This window comes from Larimichthys crocea, chromosome XIV (assembly GCF_000972845.2).
Source record: "Larimichthys crocea isolate SSNF chromosome XIV, L_crocea_2.0, whole genome shotgun sequence".
NCBI lineage: Eukaryota > Metazoa > Chordata > Actinopteri > Sciaenidae > Larimichthys > Larimichthys crocea.
The window spans coordinates 11,301,191-11,319,860 of NC_040024.1; the positions used below are offsets into that span (position 1 = coordinate 11,301,191).

At 39.1% G+C, this 18,670-nt stretch overlaps 3 protein-coding genes across 7 annotated transcripts; 1 reads left to right on the top strand and 2 right to left on the bottom strand.

The window, feature by feature from the left end:
* Nucleotides 1–291: 291 nt before the first annotated feature.
* Nucleotides 292–5,900, bottom strand: LOC104939536 (ubiquitin carboxyl-terminal hydrolase 17-like protein A). Of its 3 annotated transcripts, none has more exons than XM_027287982.1 (12): nucleotides 5,765–5,837; nucleotides 5,066–5,237; nucleotides 3,934–4,045; nucleotides 3,758–3,854; nucleotides 3,243–3,358; nucleotides 3,101–3,171; nucleotides 2,299–2,424; nucleotides 2,105–2,200; nucleotides 1,859–1,987; nucleotides 1,656–1,784; nucleotides 1,495–1,567; nucleotides 292–1,248 (listed from the first exon to the last, which is right to left on the bottom strand). In XM_027287982.1, the coding sequence occupies exons 3-12, from the start codon at nucleotides 3,986–3,988 to the stop codon at nucleotides 371–373; spliced, it is 1,770 nt and encodes a 589-aa protein (XP_027143783.1). In that variant the 5' UTR covers nucleotides 3,989–4,045; nucleotides 5,066–5,237; nucleotides 5,765–5,837; the 3' UTR covers nucleotides 292–370. The 3 variants fall into 3 exon arrangements, with proteins under 3 accessions (XP_027143783.1, XP_027143782.1, XP_027143781.1); XM_027287981.1 differs by having other exon boundaries at nucleotides 5,060–5,237; XM_027287980.1 differs by lacking the exon at nucleotides 5,066–5,237 and having other exon boundaries at nucleotides 5,765–5,900.
* LOC104939537 (hypothetical protein) lies at nucleotides 5,897–9,276 on the top strand. The gene is made up of 5 exons (XM_010756087.3): nucleotides 5,897–6,037; nucleotides 6,980–7,086; nucleotides 7,183–7,283; nucleotides 7,801–7,971; nucleotides 8,072–9,276. Exons 2-5 carry the CDS (start codon nucleotides 6,990–6,992, stop codon nucleotides 8,525–8,527), a joined length of 825 nt encoding a protein of 274 aa, XP_010754389.3. The 5' UTR covers nucleotides 5,897–6,037; nucleotides 6,980–6,989; the 3' UTR covers nucleotides 8,528–9,276.
* Nucleotides 9,277–10,995: 1,719 nt separating this feature from the next.
* zgc:194655 (polyubiquitin) lies at nucleotides 10,996–15,952 on the bottom strand. 3 transcript variants are annotated; one of them, XM_027287983.1, is made up of 4 exons: nucleotides 15,658–15,950; nucleotides 15,398–15,577; nucleotides 14,257–14,445; nucleotides 10,996–12,195 (listed from the first exon to the last, which is right to left on the bottom strand). In XM_027287983.1, the coding sequence occupies exons 1-4, from the start codon at nucleotides 15,791–15,793 to the stop codon at nucleotides 11,969–11,971; spliced, it is 732 nt and encodes a 243-aa protein (XP_027143784.1). In that variant the 5' UTR covers nucleotides 15,794–15,950; the 3' UTR covers nucleotides 10,996–11,968. The 3 variants fall into 3 exon arrangements, with proteins under 3 accessions (XP_027143784.1, XP_027143787.1, XP_027143786.1); XM_027287986.1 differs by lacking the exon at nucleotides 10,996–12,195 and adding an exon at nucleotides 13,019–14,073 and having other exon boundaries at nucleotides 15,658–15,952; XM_027287985.1 differs by lacking the exon at nucleotides 10,996–12,195 and adding an exon at nucleotides 13,019–14,176 and having other exon boundaries at nucleotides 15,658–15,947.
* Between the last annotated feature and the right edge of the window lie 2,718 nt (nucleotides 15,953–18,670).

Below are 18,670 nucleotides of genomic sequence, written 5' to 3' on the forward strand. Positions count from 1 at the left end.
GGGTATCTTAAAAGTGCATTTGTTTTGAAATGCAGTTCATGTTTTTAATATAAATTCCATCTTCCATTCTTCTCAAGGGTGATGTGGTACTCAAAAATGACTTCATACATATGTATATTCAAGAGTACTAACAAAGAGACATGATGTCCAGCCTGTATGGTGATTTAAACGAATACTGCAGGTGCGTGTAGGGCTGACTGAGCTGGACAAACATTTATCCACCTGCTATACCAAGCAAGATATTTATTCATGACAAAACACGACTAACAGAGTCAAAAGAATGAAGTTTGCCTTGTTAAAGATGTATTCAAACACTCTATTAATGCAAGTCACAAAAACATTTTAAAAAGCATAAGCTATCCTTATTGTTTCAACTCCTCCATGGCTCTCTTTTGACTTTGTCCGGGCTCTTTGCAGCGTTTTTCTTTCCGGGACTTGCACTTGTTTCTCCCTTTCTCACAGATTGTATGTGGTCTAGTCTGCAGCTGCTGTCTGCAGTCAAAACACGCTGCGTTTTCTCTGCGTTGTCTTTGTTTGAACGGCTAGATATCCTGCATAGGTCTGCTGAATACTCATTTGGGTGAGACCGAGTCTGAGAGCGTCCTGTCAAATGTGGAAGTGGAGAGTTAGAGTAGCCATTGGAGGAAATATGAAATGACTTAACATCATGATGATACACATTAGGACTGACAGCAGCCTCTCTTCTCTGCTCACTCTTTCCTCCGTTTCTTGTGTGACTTCTATCAGTCACACTTGTTTTTGCTCCAGTCTTTCTATGAATATTTTTCTCTGTTTCACAAACAGTCACATTCGACATTTTCTTTCCGGGTGTATGGTTCTTCTCTGACATGTAGTCCACACAGTGTGCTGCTGCTGGGGCCCCTCTAGTGTTAATAACATGCATGTGCTCATTTGAGCTTGCATCAAGCTGTCTGCTTGTCTGCTGTGGCTTTGCAGAATTTGATTTGTGTGTTTGCAGTCTTGTTTTGTACCCGTCTCCCGTACACAACATCTCTTTTTGTGGCCCGATACATGCAGCCGTCTGCCGTGGCATTTCACCACTAAAGTCTAGCGTTGCCTTTGAAACCGTGGCGTCACGGCACGTCTTCTTTAATTCATCGCCAGTCAAGTGCTTCACATTTTCTCCTCCATTGCAGCTTTCGTCTTTTAGTTGATGATGAGGAACAGGAGCAGCTCCTCTCTCCGCCTCCTCGTGTGTTCCTTCAATCTCTTTGGGGTTTCTTCTCACTTTGAAGAGAAAAACTGGAGGTTATTACTGAAAAACTGAAAAAATATAGAGACTTAAGCCCTGTTTCTAATCTCAGCAGTTAAGCAGAGAGTACAAATGCCTTTTCTAAACATGTTTCCAAAAGCAGCAATTAACATGTTAATATCGGCCGAATCGGCACTCATTCATTCATGATAATTAATATGAGCATCCGTTGATGCTTTTGGAAAAAATCCCTTATCAGGAAGGTTTGTCTTGAAACTTACCCTTCCTGTACATGAGGAGGTAAGCTGTAGAAGACCTCAAAGACTTGTCGCCGACTCCAAACAGTGGTTTGACCTGTAGAATTGAAAAAGAAATGGCAGTAGTGAGAATTTGTAAAAAAAAAAACAAATTGGACTACCTAGAGAAAAATGAGCGTCCTTACCCCTTTAACAATGCTGTCATTGAAGTGGTACCACACCCGAGTTTCAAAAGATTTGATTTGTGCAGTATAATGCCCTCCTGTTAGATTACCAAAGTGGTTAACTAAAGCGTAGAGGTCATAGTCGCAGTCCTGGGAGGAGAGAAATGGAACAAGATCACGACATGTAAGAAACGTAAAAATCAAAACAATCTGCAGCTACTTACCTCCGTGTGTAAAACCTGGGGAACGTCCACTTTGCAGTGAAGCTTGACGTAACATCTGCGCTTGTAGTCAAACGTGAATCTCTTCAGCAGGAGGGTCAGAACCTCGGGGTTTTGTGTCATCTCACATCTCTAGATACATAATGAAACTTAACTTTTTCTACAGTCTACTATCATCTACAGTACACTTATGAGAAATCATGTAAAAGTTTTGATGCAAAACTATAAAAAAGGAAGAAAAAAACTCACAAAGTCTGCATCTTGCTTTTCAGTGCAGTGGCTGCAGTATATCTTGTTGTCCCCGCAGACTGTCTCCCCCTTGAAGAACGCTTTCAGTCCTTTTTCCTGTAAACGCAATTTATTTATTAAACCATATATTCTTTTCTGGTGCATTTTTGACAAATATATAACCATTATTTGTGTTAAAAGGAAAGCAGGTGTACCACGCTGTAGCTCTGACGACTCAAATCTTCCACCGCAAGTGGCAACATCCAAAAGAAACTACTGGAATCACTCCTGCCCATGCACTTGCGGCATGTGGTCTTGTGGCTCAGCTTTCCCTTGAACATCTAGACACAAGTGTATATGGCATACGTTTAATTTATACTTATACTATAATACTTAGTATACTTAGTACTTAAATACTGGCTTGTAATGGAGTGTTTTTACAGTGTGTTAAAATATATTAGCTCTAACATGACACAGAGGCCACGTTGTTGGGAAATTGTTGTGTATTTATGATCATACAAATCAACAATAAGGAACTGGATTATGAACCAAGTTTTTATAGACAATATGCTGTGACTCTGGGTCAAAGTGTGTATCCACTGTCCAATCTGATGACAGCTGATATATTCTGCACAGGAGCAAGCTGTGAACCTTTTAAAGTCGTCTTTCAAGCCTGTACAATAAATAAAATATGTATATTTCATACTTTAAATCCAGATTTTTGATTCTTGTATCAGCCTGTATCTGTGTCTGTTGGCAACACTGGAACCCCCCAAAGATTTGCATGTTAAAAAACTAAAAAGATATCCAAATCAGACATGTTAAATTTAAGTTTTTTTTATTTATAGTGTTGATTATTGTTTTTTCTCTCTTGCTATTTTTATAATCTAGTTTAGTTTTAGTCAAATTTGTTGATATAACCCTGGAACATTGACATTAATCTTCTTAAAAGTCAGTGTTGATATAGACACACTGTCACCAATAAATAAATAAATAAATAAATAAATGTGTCCTTACTTTAGCTGCCTCCGGACTGGTCCGACACAGGATCTTCTCAAAATACTCAGCAGCATCACGTTGCTCATATACTGAAAGTAGGAAAAGAGGTAACATTAGTAACATATATGCAGCCGGTGTGATGTTTTAAATCCAAACTTACCGTTTGTGATCTCCAGTCTTTCGGTGATGTCATGCGTTTTGGCCACCTGTTTCTCTAAATCAGAAAACAGCGTTCTCAGATGTTCGTCAATGGTTGTTGAATCCTCACTGGAGCATCTGTGGTACAGTCAGAAGTACATGTGGCTTTATTAAATGTGAGAGTAAAACACTAATGACAGAGTTCTTTTTGACAAATCTATCTTTAATTCGTGAGCTTTGGAGGTGCTGGTGTATGTCGTTAGGTTTAGACCACAGACGCTGCCTGTGAAGCTCAGAATGTGGCTGCTCGACAGTCCCTCAGTCGCCCCTCCGCTGCCTTCAGACTAATCTAAAAATATGCAAAGACGTTGAGCGTTGGTGGAGCCTTGGTGGGTTTGTTAGCAGGGGAGGGGGCAGAGGCAGGATTGCCAAGATGCCGTCAGCCAGAGCCACCACACTCTGAAGAACTGGAGACCTATTGATTCAACCCGATCTCTCTAAAAAAAATATAACCCAAGTAAAGCTGAGGTCACGAACCCTTTCACAGCCTCCCGGAAGTCTTCGGTCATAAAAAGCACCTGAAGCACGCTGTTCAGATAGCATGTCACACCTGGACTGTTCAGGCCATGGTAATCTAATAAAGACACAACAGCGACAACATTAATATAATATATGAGCCACATGCTTAAGCAGTTTAATTTCATGTCACATACCTGAGATGTTCAAGCTGTCTAGTTTCTCTCTGAACATTTCCACGAGGGTCATCATTCATACTGACGTCTCAAATGAGTTTCGATATTTTCCTTCCAGATGTGTGGATTCAATCTGTTGATGAACATTGGACACAGCAGACATTAAGAGACAGCGAGCCTGCAAATTCTTAGTTTTAGGTGTAGACAAGTACAACAGAAGAACACTGAGCCAATCTAGTTTCAGGTGGTTTTACATTCATGTATTTTGACATTGTTTTGTTAATAGTAATGGTAGAAAGGTGATTTCATTGAATTCAAACCAATGGTGGTGTCAGAAATACACTTCCCACATGTAAATAGTATATACATTCAATAATAACAGCAATATTATGAAAGCACCACCTTAATTTTGACTAAAGATGATTTTTTTCCATTGATCTGCAGGTTCTTTTGATTCTTCGGAGGCTTCTATAGTACATATAACACAGTGGTTCTTAACCTGGGTTCGATCAAACCCTAGGGGTTCAGTGAGTCGGTCTCAGGGGTTCAGTGGAGCCTCCGCCCTGGAATTTTTTATACCATTTGTTACAACATATCTTTGTGAGCAATCGTTTTCGAGGATGCTGGACATAAAAACTAAGAAAAGGAACAGACTTTGCTGTGAAAATGACATGAGACTGGCACTTGCCAAGGTGAAGCCACGCATATCTGAACTGGTCTCTCAAAGGCAACAGCAGAAGTCACACTGAGGTAAGTTGTTGTGAGTTCATGCACTGTGTTGGTTTTGTTATTTGAACAAGGTGATGTTAATGCACGGTTCATTTTGTGCACCAGTAAAAAAAATCATATTTTATTTTTTACTAAAGAAGGGTTTGGTGAATGAGCATATGAAACTGGTGGGGTTCAGTACCTCCAACAAGGTTAAGAACCACTGATATAACACAATAAACAATAAATACAGACTTTAAATATGTTGAAATATTCTGTTAATAAAATCTGCACCTTTAAACACGTGCTGGAAAGTAACTAAGTTCTGTAGTCAATTCTCCACTGTGTTTATCTGACAGCTGTAGTCATTGTTTACTTTTTCACATTCAAACATGATACATTATCATAGATTAAACTCAATCAAACTTCATTAAATTACCAGCACCACATTCATCTGAAGATGTGCCGAGATGTTGCAGCTGCAGATCCTTCAAGTCGTTCAAGTTTGATTTGGACTGAGATCTGGGGAAATTTGGAGGTCAAGTCGACACCTTGAACTCATCGCTGTGTCCCTCAAACTGTTCCTGAAATGTTATTATGCTGCTGAAATGAGAGCACTGCCATCCGGCAGTGGACAGGGGTCAGCATGGGCACCTTGACTGGTTTACAGGTGCACAGCTCCATGTGCAATAGGCCAGGCAACCTTTGCTCCCCATGTGCATCAATGAACCATGACCCTGATTCACTGGACCACTTTAGAGAGGTACTGACTGCAGACCGGGAACACCTCCCAGTGGTCATGATGATTATGGCTGCAGCGCAACATACAAAATCACAATAAGAAGAAAGGTCGATTTATCATTTTGCATGATGAAACCTGGAGGACTTTACAGTCCAAACAAACACAATGATGAGCAAGAACAAGCACAGAGAGCAAAATGCCAAAGCAGCTGCTGCGTTTGGGTGTTATGGAAACACATCCTCCATTACGCAGCGCGTCCAAAACAGGTTTTAAAGTGATAAAAGTAAGCCACAATAAGACAATAATAAAGCGATAAGCACGGGTGTGCCATAACTCATAAGTTCCAGTAACACATGTGACTCTTTGTACGCTTAATGGGAGGGTAAAACACACAATACTCACCGCGCAGCCTGTCTCATCGTGCGTCCGACTCTTGCTTTCACTTTCGATGTCAGCGAGAGCCCAAAGGAGGAAGATATAAAGGACAGACACACATCTGGACTCGCAGTTTAAATCCCACACAGATCCTGGAGACTTCACCAAAATCAGTGCCAGCTGAATGTCAGGAAGTTAATCCTCCTTTCAGAGTTTCAGCACCTGGAGCAGTACCTGGCTGTAGTTCTTCCGGTTGAGCACAACAATAAAGAGCAAAAAGAGACAAACTGCGCCACTGAGGTAAGACATAAAGTCCTCTTATGAATCTGTTGTTAATTAAAATGATCAATCAGTATGTGAAGTGAGAGACAAACATCTATTTACCAAGTGTACATGAAGTTAAGTGCATACAGTGTTCCTGGTTTAAAATGTCTTCAAATGATTATTTGATTGTGCCTTTTCTTTGACTAAGAGTCACTGTTATTATATTTTATTAGTCTACTAACAGGTGTGCAAAATGAACATGCCTTTAACATTTCAGTAACATAGATAGTGACTTAAATAAGTTGAGTTAAGTGACTTAAAATGACTTAAATAAGTTAAATTAAGTGACTTAAAATGACTTAAATTAGTTGAATTAAGTGACTTAATATAACTTAAATAAGTTGAATTGTGACTTAAAATGACTTAAATAAGTTGAATTAAGTGACTTAAAATGACTTAAATGAGTTGAATTAAGTGACTTAAAATGACTTAAATAAGTTGAATTAAGTGACTTAAATTGTTCATTTTACTGTCAATACGTCTATGTCAGTGTGCACCGGCTGGAAATTCCCTGAGTGCAGCTTCAATGACTCATTTTCAAATAGAGCAGCTGGTCCCGCCTGTTGGCAGAAACAGCAGCCAAGTGTTTTCAAAGTAAAAACAACTAAAAGAAAAAGTCAGTCCAGTCGGATAGACATATTTACTGTGTCAGTGTGTCTTACAAGAAACCCAAAGCCAACCTCAATGTGGCTACGTCACCAATAAACATGGATAAATCTGCTTAGAAATCAGAATCTTTAATAGTGACAATTTGCCAACATATAACAATGATTAATAGATAATAATATAGATAATAGATTAATAGAAACATTTTTCATGTTACACTGTCAATATTTCTTTTCGTACTGATTCTGATATGAACCCGTCTCATAGATCATAATGATATTCATGGTATTAAGTCTGTTTTCTTCCACTTAGGACGATCAAAATGAATATTCAGGGACAGGAACAGGTGGAGAAGAGCTACGACCCACTAGATACCACCCTGAAGTTTGTCAAGAGGAAGGACGACTTGGATCCATTGTGTAAGACTCTCTTCCTGTTTCACTGAGCACGTGGGCAGAAAACAAGAGCGGTTTACCACATCATGTAACCAGTGTACTTATATTTGTGTCCTTCAGTTTCAGATGAAGATGACGGCTGTCTCAAAGCAGAGATGTCCTGCGGCCACGCTGTCACTCCTGATTCTCTAACACAATGGTGTTGCAGCCAGCTGGATGAGGTATCTGTTGTCATGAAAACAACATTTTTACAAGTTTTAATCAAAGCCATCTGTTAAAATTGGGAAGTAGACAGTGAGTAGCTTACACAAACAACACGTTTTTAGATTGTGAAGACTTTACTTTCATTATTTCACCAGCAAGACTGTGCACAGAAACCTCCATGACAGATCCTGGGCTCAGACTATCAGCTGCAACTAGTTTTCTTCTAAGCCTACTCTGCCATCTACTGGCAAATTCAAGTTGTTTACCTATGAAACAGAGCTGAATGTTTAAGTGTAATATTACTGCAAACAAACATGTTTAATGACATGGGGTCTTTTTAAAAATTTGAGTGCATAAATAAAAGAAAAGTAACATACATTAACCTACAGCAAAAAGTAGGAATGTACCAGCAACACTGACTGGATGTTTCCTAAAAACATTTGCAATTTTAGGACGACAACATTTCAATTAAAGATCAAGTGACTAAACTTTGTTCCGGTTAGGGTAACATATTTTTCTCTTTGCTGTTTTAAGGGTAACTACAAATTCAGATGCCCTGCTGTGGTGGAGGGAACCAAACTATGCAATAAAGTGTGGTCGTACCAAGAGGTGCGCAGACTGGCTGATTTAACTGTTGAGGAAATTCAATACTTCGAAGAGAACATGGCTCGTCTGGCTGCTGCAGAATACACTGAAATTCAGCAAGTAAGTGCTTCAATAGGATCTTTTTTATTTGAAGCAGATTGAAGTGTGCAGATGTTTAAATATTGTGTGTGTGTGTGTGTGTTTCTGTGTTCTACATCAGTGCCCTCAGTGCAGAACAAGTGTGGAGAGAAAGAATCTCTCCAACCTGTGTGTCCGGTGCACCATATGTACGGCTGACAAGAAGAAGACCTACCAGTTCTGCTGGCAGTGTCTGAAGGAGTGGAAAGGTCCAGCTCCACGCTCTGACCGCTGCAACAACGACGGCTGCATCAACCACGACCTCGAGCTTCTCAAGAACTGCAAGACCACCGCCCTCCCTCAGGTGCAGGGAGTGGACGCATGTCCCTCCATCCGGGCCTGTCCAACCTGTGGTCAGAGGGTGGAGCACGACAGGACAGGCTGTAAGAACGTCATCTGTCAACGCTGTCAGGTTGAGTTCTGCTTTGTGTGTCTGAAGCTCACTCCTGAGTGCCTGAAGACGAGCTCTCACTTCAGACCCTGTAGCGCCGGTGTGGCCCCCAGACAAACCTCCATACCTGTGTGGCACAGAAACTAACTTTTTGCATATATTTATGACTAGCATCACTTTCTCGCATCTATCTTCATGTTTTTTCTTTGTTTTTCTGAATCACAACTTGACACATTTCCATTATTATTACTTACGGTTCTGGTATTATAGTGTGCGTGTGGTTTGTCCAAACTTTAGGATCTGTTGTCCAGTCAGGAAATGAATAAAAAGGAAAACTAAACGTCAGATTTGTCATCTGTAATTGTGGAAATAATATTGACTGTTGACCCCGTTGCTACGAACCTGTCTGCAGAACATTGTATTCCATTGTTTTGTATGAAATTTATTACATAAATAAAACTATTACCAGCATTATTCTGCTACTGAAAGAAGTTATGAAAGTTATAAAGAAGTAAAAGAAGTTATGTTGTCCTCAGGTTTATTATGTAAACTGTTGAATAGTTTGAAGACCCTGTAGGCCTTCCTACAGCAAAGACTAATTATGTGTTAAGTATAAACACAGGTCACATAAGTAACATGTAACATATTTCCATGTTTACTTTTTATAAGCAGAACAGTCAGGATCACATATTTCGTCGGCTTCAGGCTTCACATAGTTTATACAGCATGTTCTGAAATACTGTGTATGAATATATTCTATGTTTAAGCCCACTGTGAAACTAACTGAGTGCACTAAATAACACAATAATAAAACAACACTGAACAATGACGACACTGATAAAGTGATGAGTCTGGAAAAGTGATTTAATATCCAACAAAGTCACTAAGATGAACAAGAAGTACATATTTTAAATATATCTTTACATTTCAGCATTGAAATAACAGACTCTATGACCACAAACATAATAATACGTTGTTTAACATGTCTTTCATGAACCCTTTTCATGAACTTAATACTTTACTTTATATAAATACTAAAGCCAAGAGAGTGTAGCAGGTGCAAACATAACAAAGGCTATTCACAGAAGAACTGGTGCAGTATATTGTTCACTGTGAAGTGTAGTGTCGAACAAGCATGCGTGTGTTCACAAACATTTCAACATGCAAAGTGTTAGTTATCTTTTACAATGACTGGCAGATTAAACAGCCTGTTACAAATCATTTGTATGTGATGGGAAAAAACAAAAACACACATCAGTCATAAAACATTGTACAACGACCAAAGAAAGGGTTAACAAAATGTGGATACATCCAGAGTTTGTTTAGAATAATAGAAGTATTTCCATACTTCTGCTTTTCCCCTTCTTGTCACCCATTCCACCATCTTCATCAGATCCATCAGATCCATCAGATCCCGGCTCCTGTCCAGGAAGGCCTCCGCCGCGTAGTATTAGAAGCAAATGAAGGGTTGACTCCTTTTTGACTCCATAGTCAGAGAGTGGAATGTCGTCTTTGAGTTGTTTACCAGCGAACACAAGTCTTTGCTGACTTTCTACAGCGAGAACAGACAGACAGAGGGTTGTTAGGTGGTTATTTTAATCGTGAACATGTTTAGGTCTTAAATTCATTTACCTGGGATTCCCTCTCTCTCTTTTATCCGCCTCTTAAGATCCAGCACTGTGATGTCCTTTAACTGCTCCTCAGTGTCACAAAGGTCGATCTCGTACGTCTCATCAATTAGAGTACGTATGAAGACCTTTACAACCATGTCTGTGGTGTTTGTATGTTTGTAGCTTCTGCCGAGCTCTGAACTTGGTGCTTCTCGGTCTTGGTCGGTCTTAAAAAACACTTTCACTTTCGTTTTTAAATTTAAAGAAACACACACCAGACTTTAACTTGAAGGAAAACTCATCTGTATCTCTCACTGAGAACCTCTTACTGTTGTCTGACCTGAGTGATAACTGTCATTTATTCAGTTTTTCAATCGTGTTGATTTATCATCTGTCTCTTTCATTATTATTACTACAGGCTGCAGCATAACTGTGAACTACAGTCCTGAGTGTTGTTGCTCCAAACTTTAAGATCTGCTGTTGATGGGACACATAATGCAGACTCTATTCTGTGATTCTTCCTGCAACTGCAGCCAAATGTGTTTCTTTATAGACTTATTACAGAGCATTAAAGTATCTGCTGTATTTCTCACAATGCTGTATAATGCACTGTTTTTAATATTGCCAGTGCTTTTCATTAATAACCGAGCATCACTTATTAAAAGTTTGCCTTCACATGAATGCAGAATGTCTGTTTGGTGTCTGAACCAAACAGGTTCATGTGTGTGAATACATTTGCTGTATGTTGGACAGTTAAATCAAATAGTAACATTTATCCGCATGGAATATCAAACTCCAAATATTAAATATATATTTTTTCATATACTCATGTGGCGCTGCTGAAGATCGATGACTTTTGCCCACATGGGTGTAGAAGTGTAAAAATCTGCACACATGTATGAACTTCCATGCAGAACATAACCCAGAGGAGCTGTAGCACCCACTAAAGGTCAATCCCAAAATAACACTGAACAATGACGACACTGATGAAGTCTTAAGTCTGGAAAAGTGATTTAATATTCAACAAATAATAAGATTCATAAAAAACTTTAAATTTTAGGTTTAAAATAACAGACCTCATGACCACAAACATAATAACACGTCATTAAACACATCATCATGAATCCACAGAAAAGGCTTTATATTAGTAATGCATGTTCAGACATAACAAAGGCTATTAACAGAAGAACTGGTACAGTATATATGATGTGTTCACTGTGAAGTGTCAATCATTTTTCAACACAAACATGTTTTTTTAAACACTTTTAGAGTTTAGGATCGAGGAAGAGAGTTCAGAGCTTTGAACCAGCTTTTCTCAGAGCTGCGTTAAAGTGTTAATTGGCAGTAGTGATGTGTCTGTTGTGAACGTATCGTCCAATTTGAACTAATCTTTTAAATGACTCGGGAGTAACGGGTAGTCTCAGTGAGGGATTCGTTCATTTTCATGCAGTACGTCCACTCAGGACAGGAAACAGAAATGATTAGTTCACGACTCAACTCTGCGTCCTCAAGTTTCAGCCTCTCGTTCATTTGTCACGTTGACATCGGCAACAAGAGGGCTACAGCGCTGCACGAGTTAAAATGAACGAAATGACTCAAATGAAGATCAATTTACCGTCTAAGAGTAAAACAAACATCAGTCATAAAACATTGTACAACGGAGACAGAACATCCTAAAACAATTCTTTTTTTCATTCTGTAAAGTCCAAATCCTGATGAATTACTCGGGTCCAGCTAAAAAGCTCAGTGGAATCCTGAAGTGATGACCTGCAGTCAGTTTCACAAAGATATTTCACATATTTCCAGTGTTGATGTTGTTCTCAGATTAGTCTAACACAAGTGTAGATCCACAAACTACAGACTGAACACTGAATTTCCCACAGGATGAGGTGATGGCTTCACTCAGACCAGAGCACACTTGAGCAGCTGAAGTGCAGCTCTGGTGTGTTATTAAAATGTGGATACATCCAGAGTTTGTTTAGAATGATAACATGTTTTCCTTACTTCTGTTTTTCCCCTTCTTGTCACCCATTCCACCATCTTCATCAGATCCATCAGATCCATCAGCTCCACAATATTCCCGAACCTCTTTAGGAACATTGCAAAAATGCACTCTAAGCCCTGACCCATGACTGACTCCATAGTCAGAGAGTGGTCTGTCATCTTTGAGACGTTTACCAGCAAACCTAATGACTTGGTCCCATTCTACAGCGAGAACAGACAGACAGAGGGTTGTTAGGTGGTTATTTTAATTGTGAACATGTTTAGGTCTTAAATTCATTTACCTGGGATTCCCTTTCTCTCTTTTATCCGCCTTTTAAGATCCAGCACTGTGATGTCCTTTAACTGCTCCTCAGTGTCACCTTTGTCCATCTCTGACTTCTCACCACATAGACCACATATACTGACCTTCACACCCATGTCTGTGGTGTTTGTATGTTTGTAGCTTCTGCCGAGCTCTAAACTTGGTGCTTCTAACACAAAGGTCGGTCAGCTGTGTTCAACCGATGACCTTAAAAAATATTTTCACTTTCTTTTTTAAATTTAAAGAAACACACACCAGACTTTAACTTGAAGGAAAACTCATCTGTATCTCTCACTGAGAACCTCTTACTGTTGTCTGACCTGAGTGATAACTGTCATTTATTCAGTTTTTCAATCATGTTGATTTATCATCTGTCTCTTTCATTATTATTACTACAGGCTGCAGCATAACTGTGAACTACAGTCCTGAGTGTTGTTGCTCCAAACTTTAAGATCTGCTGTTGATGGGACACATAATGCAGACTCTATTCTGTGATTCTTAAATCAAATAGTAACATTTATCCGCATGGAATATCAAACTCAAAATATTAAATAGATATTTTTTCATATACTCATGTGGCGCTGCTGAAGATCGATCACTTTTGCCCACATGGGTGTAGAAGTGTAAAAATCTGCACACATGTATGAACTTCCATGCAGAACATAACCCAGAGGAGCTGTAGCACCCACTAAAGGTCAATCCCAAAATAACACTGAACAATGACGACACTGATGAAGTCTTAAGTCTGGAAAAGTGATTTAATATTCAACAAAGTTAATAAGATTCATAAAAAACTTTAAATTTTAGGTTTAAAATAACAGACCCCATGACCACAAACATAATAACACGTCATTAAACACATCATCATGAATCCACAGAAAAGGCTTTATATTAGTAATGCATGTTCAGACATAACAAAGGCTATTAACAGAAGAACTGGTACAGTATATATGATGTGTTCACTGTGAAGTGTCAATCATTTTTCAACACAAACATGTTTTCTTAAACACTTTTAGAGTTTAGGATCTAGGAAGAGAGTTCAGAGCTTTGAACCAGCTTTTCTCAGAGCTGCGTTAAAGTGTGGCAGTAGTGATGTGTCTGTTGTGAACGTATCGTCCAATTTGAACTAATCTTTTAGATGACTCGGGAGTAATGGGTAGTCTCAGTGAGGGATTCGTTCATTTTCATGCAGTACGTCCACTCAGGACAGGAAACAGAAATGATTAGTTCACGACTCAACTCTGCGTCCTCAAGTTTGAGCCTCTCGTTCATTTGTCACGTTGACCTCGGCAACAAGAGGGCTACAGCGCTGCACGAGTTAAAATGAACGAAATGACTCAAATAAAGATCAATTTACCGTCTAAGAGTAAAACAAACATCAGTCATAAAACATTGTACAACGGAGACAGATCATCCTAAAACAATTCTTTTTTTCATTCTGTAAAGTCCAAATCCTGATGAATTACTTATTTCACATATTTCCAGTGTTGATGTTGTTCTCAGATTAGTCTAACACAAGTGTAGATCCACAAACTACAGACTGAACACTGAATTTCCCACAGGATGAGGTGATGGCTTCACTCAGACCAGAGCACACTTGAGCAGCTGAAGTGCAGCTCTGGTGTGTTATTAAAATGTGGATACATCCAGAGTTTGTTTAGAACCATATGAGTTTTTCCTTACTTTTGTTTTTCCCATTCTTGTCACCCATTCCACCATCTCCATCAGATCCACCAGCTCCCAGCTCCGGGTTAGGACCAGATCCGCTGCCCGGTAATCTAATAATCATAAGAAGGACTGACACGTGTTTGACTCCATAGTCAAAGAGTGGTCTGTCATCTTCGAGCCTTAAACAATGAAACACAAATCTCACGTCATGTTCTACAGCGAGAACAGACAGAGAGAGGGTTGTTAGGTGGTTATTTTAATCGTGAACATGTTTAGGTCTTAAATTCATTTACCTGGGATTCCCTCTCTCTCTTTTATCCGCCTCTTAAGATCCAGCACTGTGATGTCCTTTAACTGCTCCTCAGTGTCACAAAGGTCAATTGTGAACTTCTCACCACGTAGACCAAATATGAAGACCTTTACACCCATTTCTGTGGTCTTTGTATGTTTGTAGCTTCTGCCGAGCTCTGAACGAATGACTCCTAATCATTTGTATGTGATGGGAAAAAACAAGAACACACATCAGTCATAAAACATTGTACAACGGAGACAGATCATCCTAAAACAATTCTTTTTTTCATTCTGTAAAATCCAATAGTGATGCACGATATGAAAAATTTCAACCGATAATTTCCTGCTTCTTATGGCCGATACCGATAGAAAGCAGAGACTCCTCTGATTACAAAGATATGTGTCTCATCACTGTGCGATGAAAACTTGGCGAGCTAGCTTCCAAAGAGTAGCAAAAAAATCTGCAAAAACGACACAGCATGTCTTATCTTTGCTGTTTTTTGTCAAAAGTTCTATTCCAGCTTGTTTCAAACATCGCGTCCTATTCAAGTCTTCTATCCTCCTCGCTGAACAACTTTTGCAAACAGCGGTGCTGTTGTTATCTTCTGCCACACTGGTGAAGACATGTTCATTATTAGTCTGGCAGAGACGGGGCCAGGCTTGGGTCCTGCCAATAAGGCGTTTTTGGGGCTACTTGGTCTGCAAACTATTTCCCCAATTTCATTCATTTATCGGATCTTTTTATCGGTTAAAATGAACCTATCGGGTCGATAAAAAATGATGTAATTTCTCCCCATAACGGCCGATATTTTATCGGTCTGATAAATATCGTGCATCCCTAAATCCAAATCCTGATGAATTACTCGGGTCCAGCTAAAAAGCTCAGTGGAATCCTGAAGTGATGACCTGCAGTCAGTTTCACAAAGATATTTCACATATTTCCAGTGTTGATGTTGTTCTCAGATTAGTCTAACCCAAGTGTAGATCCACAAACTACAGACTGAACACTGAATTTCCCACAGGATGAGGTGATGGCTTCACTCAGACCAGAGCACACTTGAGCAGCTGAAGTGCAGCTCTGGTGTGTTATTAAAATGTGGATACATCCAGAGTTTGTTTAGAATGATAACATGTTTTCCTTACTTTTGTTTTTCCCTTTCTTGTCACCCATTCCACCATCTTCATCAGATCCAACAGATCCACCAGCTCCTGGCTCCTGTTGCCTAACCATATGAAGGGTTGACAGATCTTTGACTCCATAGTCAGAGAGTGGTCTGTCATCTTTGAGACGTTTACCAGCAAACACAATGACTTGCTCCAATTCTACAGCGAGAACAGACAGACAGAGGGTTGTTAGGTGGTTATTTTAATCGTGAACATGTTTAGGTCTTAAATTCATTTACCTGAGATTCCCTTTCTGTCTTTTATCCGCCTCTTAAGATCCAGCACTGTGATGTCCTTTAACTGCTCCTCAGTGTCACAAAGGTCGATCTCGAGCCTCTCATCGTCTAGACCAATTATGAAGACCTTCACACCCATGTCTGTGGTGTTTGTATGTTTGTACCTTCTGCCGAGCTCTAAACTTGGTGCAGATTAGTTGACGGTCGACTTGCTGTGTTCAAACCACAGCATGTGAGCTTAAAAAAATACTTTCACGTTTGTTTTTAAAATTAAAGAAACACACACCAGAGTTGAACGGAAACGGACTTGAACGGAAACTTAGCTCTTACCTCTGCAGATTTGACTGTTTCCTGTAAGACTGAGTCGCTCTTGTTGTTTTTGTTCCAGTCTTTGCAAGAATATTTTCCTGTTAGTCTCATTTGACTTTAGTCTTTTCATCTAGTGTTGAGATGATTCATGTGCTCCTTGTAACAAGCTGCTGCGTCCATATTTCTGCAGCTTTGCAGACTTTGACCTTTGTGTTTGCAAACTTGTATTACTTTGTAATTATCTATAACTTATAACTTATCTATAACTCCAATACAATAAGTTTAACCATCTCTTCAAAAACACACCATTTAAAAATGATAACATCATCATTTTGTTCAAGCTCAGACTTATATTGAAATGCTAAAATAAGTTTCAGGTTTCCGAAATATTTTGTCCCCGATTTGTAGACGTAGAATTTATGACACTGAATTACAGTATTACAGTAGAATTTATTGTTTCAAATGTAATTTTAAATGACAGAAAAATCATACAACTGTACAAGTGTTGACACAAAAAAACACATCATTTTTATATTGATTAACAAATGGAGGGCAATAATCAAAAAGAAAAGTTGATTCATAATAATTACAGAATAATTACTTTCTTCATTACTTATAAACATTATCAATATTACCAATATCAGTTTGTTATAAAGATTAGTGGTTTGCATTTTCAAAACCATACCAGCTACAATAGCAAGCAACTGGAACCAAACAATAAGGAAACACTCAACAGATTGTTTGTTTTCTTAATTTTGGAGAAGAAGAATTTTCACCTGGTGGAAAAAAAACAGAAATTCATTTTCTTCAGACAAACATAACTGAAAGTCACAAAAACAAAGTAGGAACTACATCTTTCAAAGGTTGAGCAACAATATATCTGATAAATATCTAATAAATATAAATCAATAAAAACATACTGGGCTTAGCTCCACCTAATTGATTGTGATTGGGTTGGAGTGTTTTTTGTCCCTTATACCAGAATGATAGACCAGCTAGACCTTTCTCCAGTGCTGACGCAGCGCTGTGGAGATCAGTCCGGCTATGTAAGACAAGAAACCTCTGGACATTGTGCATTACCCTGTCAGGTTAAGCTTAAGTGTCTCTTTCTTATCTGTTCCTCACTCTTTAAACTGTTTCTAATCTGTCTCTTGTCTTTATTATCAGTGTATTTTTCTTACTTTCTTTGTGCTCCACCTCATCTCCTTTCAGTGCTGTAATCTCGTCTGTCAGATCTTCTGAAGAGGCCTCAACCTGCACCTGGTACTCTGTGTCTTTGAAGTGGAAGATAAGCAAATTATTCTTTTGGGGTTTGCTGAAAGGAAGCTATTATTTTTCCATATGCCTTAAATTTGGCTGCTTAAGTGGTCTTCCTATCATCCTCAAATCTCTTTCAGAAGCCCTGTGCTTGATCTAGACCAACAAATACAGACTCTGCTACACATTACATCTTCTCATTGATTTTCTCTCGTCTACTTTCATGTCATGTCTTCTCTCAATGAGCAATACGTTTTTCTTTATGGTTTCTATCGTCCTTCTCCAGGGCCAGGGTGGGGCCACTTTTCAGGCCCTAGACCGACTTGCTTTTCCATGGTGGTGGAAATTGGAAGCCGCAGGAGCAGTTCAGCTCTTACTATTGTGTAGTTTTTATTTTTTTTACCATAGTACCATACTATCTGACTCACCTATATTGCATAACATTAAAAAGAAGCAGGAAGGCATATATCAGGGGTGTCAGACTCATATTAGGACGGATTTGTTGGGAATGTTGGGAACACCTCATGGGGGCCGTCGTTGTCATTGTGATTTTTCTGCATGGTATCATAATGTTGTTTGGTGATCCTTTACTACGCCCACTTCAGAGCAAACAAGGCATATAGGTTAAAAATATACTGCTGTTATATCTGCACTATCTTACATCAAATAACTTTAATTCATATTGTTTACTCTGTTATCCTCTCTACCTGCCCCTGTAGTCATGGCGTCTCCATGGTTAATTTCAGGCTCATCATCTGTTTCAGCAGGGGCTTGTTAATTTTAGGGGTAATTTTACTGCATAGCCTTTACCGACCCAACCAACTCTATCTGGCAACGGAGACTGCCTTCACATGGTACAACCCATTCAGAGGCTGTGGTGTCAGGTATAAAATGTGGAATATAAGAGAAGACTACTTTTTTCCATGACCGGCCCAAAAGTTAAGTGAAAGTGAAGCGACCCACTGGGAATTCTCCCGAATTTGCCTTGCCCTTCTTTCTTATAGCCCGATGTCTAAGTGCTTCTTTCTTCCTGTCTGTCCCTCATCTGCTTCACATTTTTAACAGACTTTTCTTTTGCATTCTACCTCATCTCTCCTTGGTTCATTCATTTTACTGGATTCATTCTGTCATTCCTTTGTATTGTCCGTCTAAATTGGTCTTACGTGGCATCTCGTATACAGAGGCATTGAAGTGCAGGAAAGGTAATACATTCAGTAACAATCTGTTAATATTATGGACATGAATTATATATTCTCTGAATGTTCCTACCTCTGTATATGAGCAGATATGCATCACTGGAATTGCTGAGCAATTATCTGCATTGCAATCTCCTCACATCACCCTCACCTTCCTAGTGTAAAGGTGAAACAGCATTTGAAAGTACCTGTCTCGAGTCAGTGTTTAGTTTGTCTGTTCTGGGCTACTGTAGAAACACTTTGTTTCAAAACGG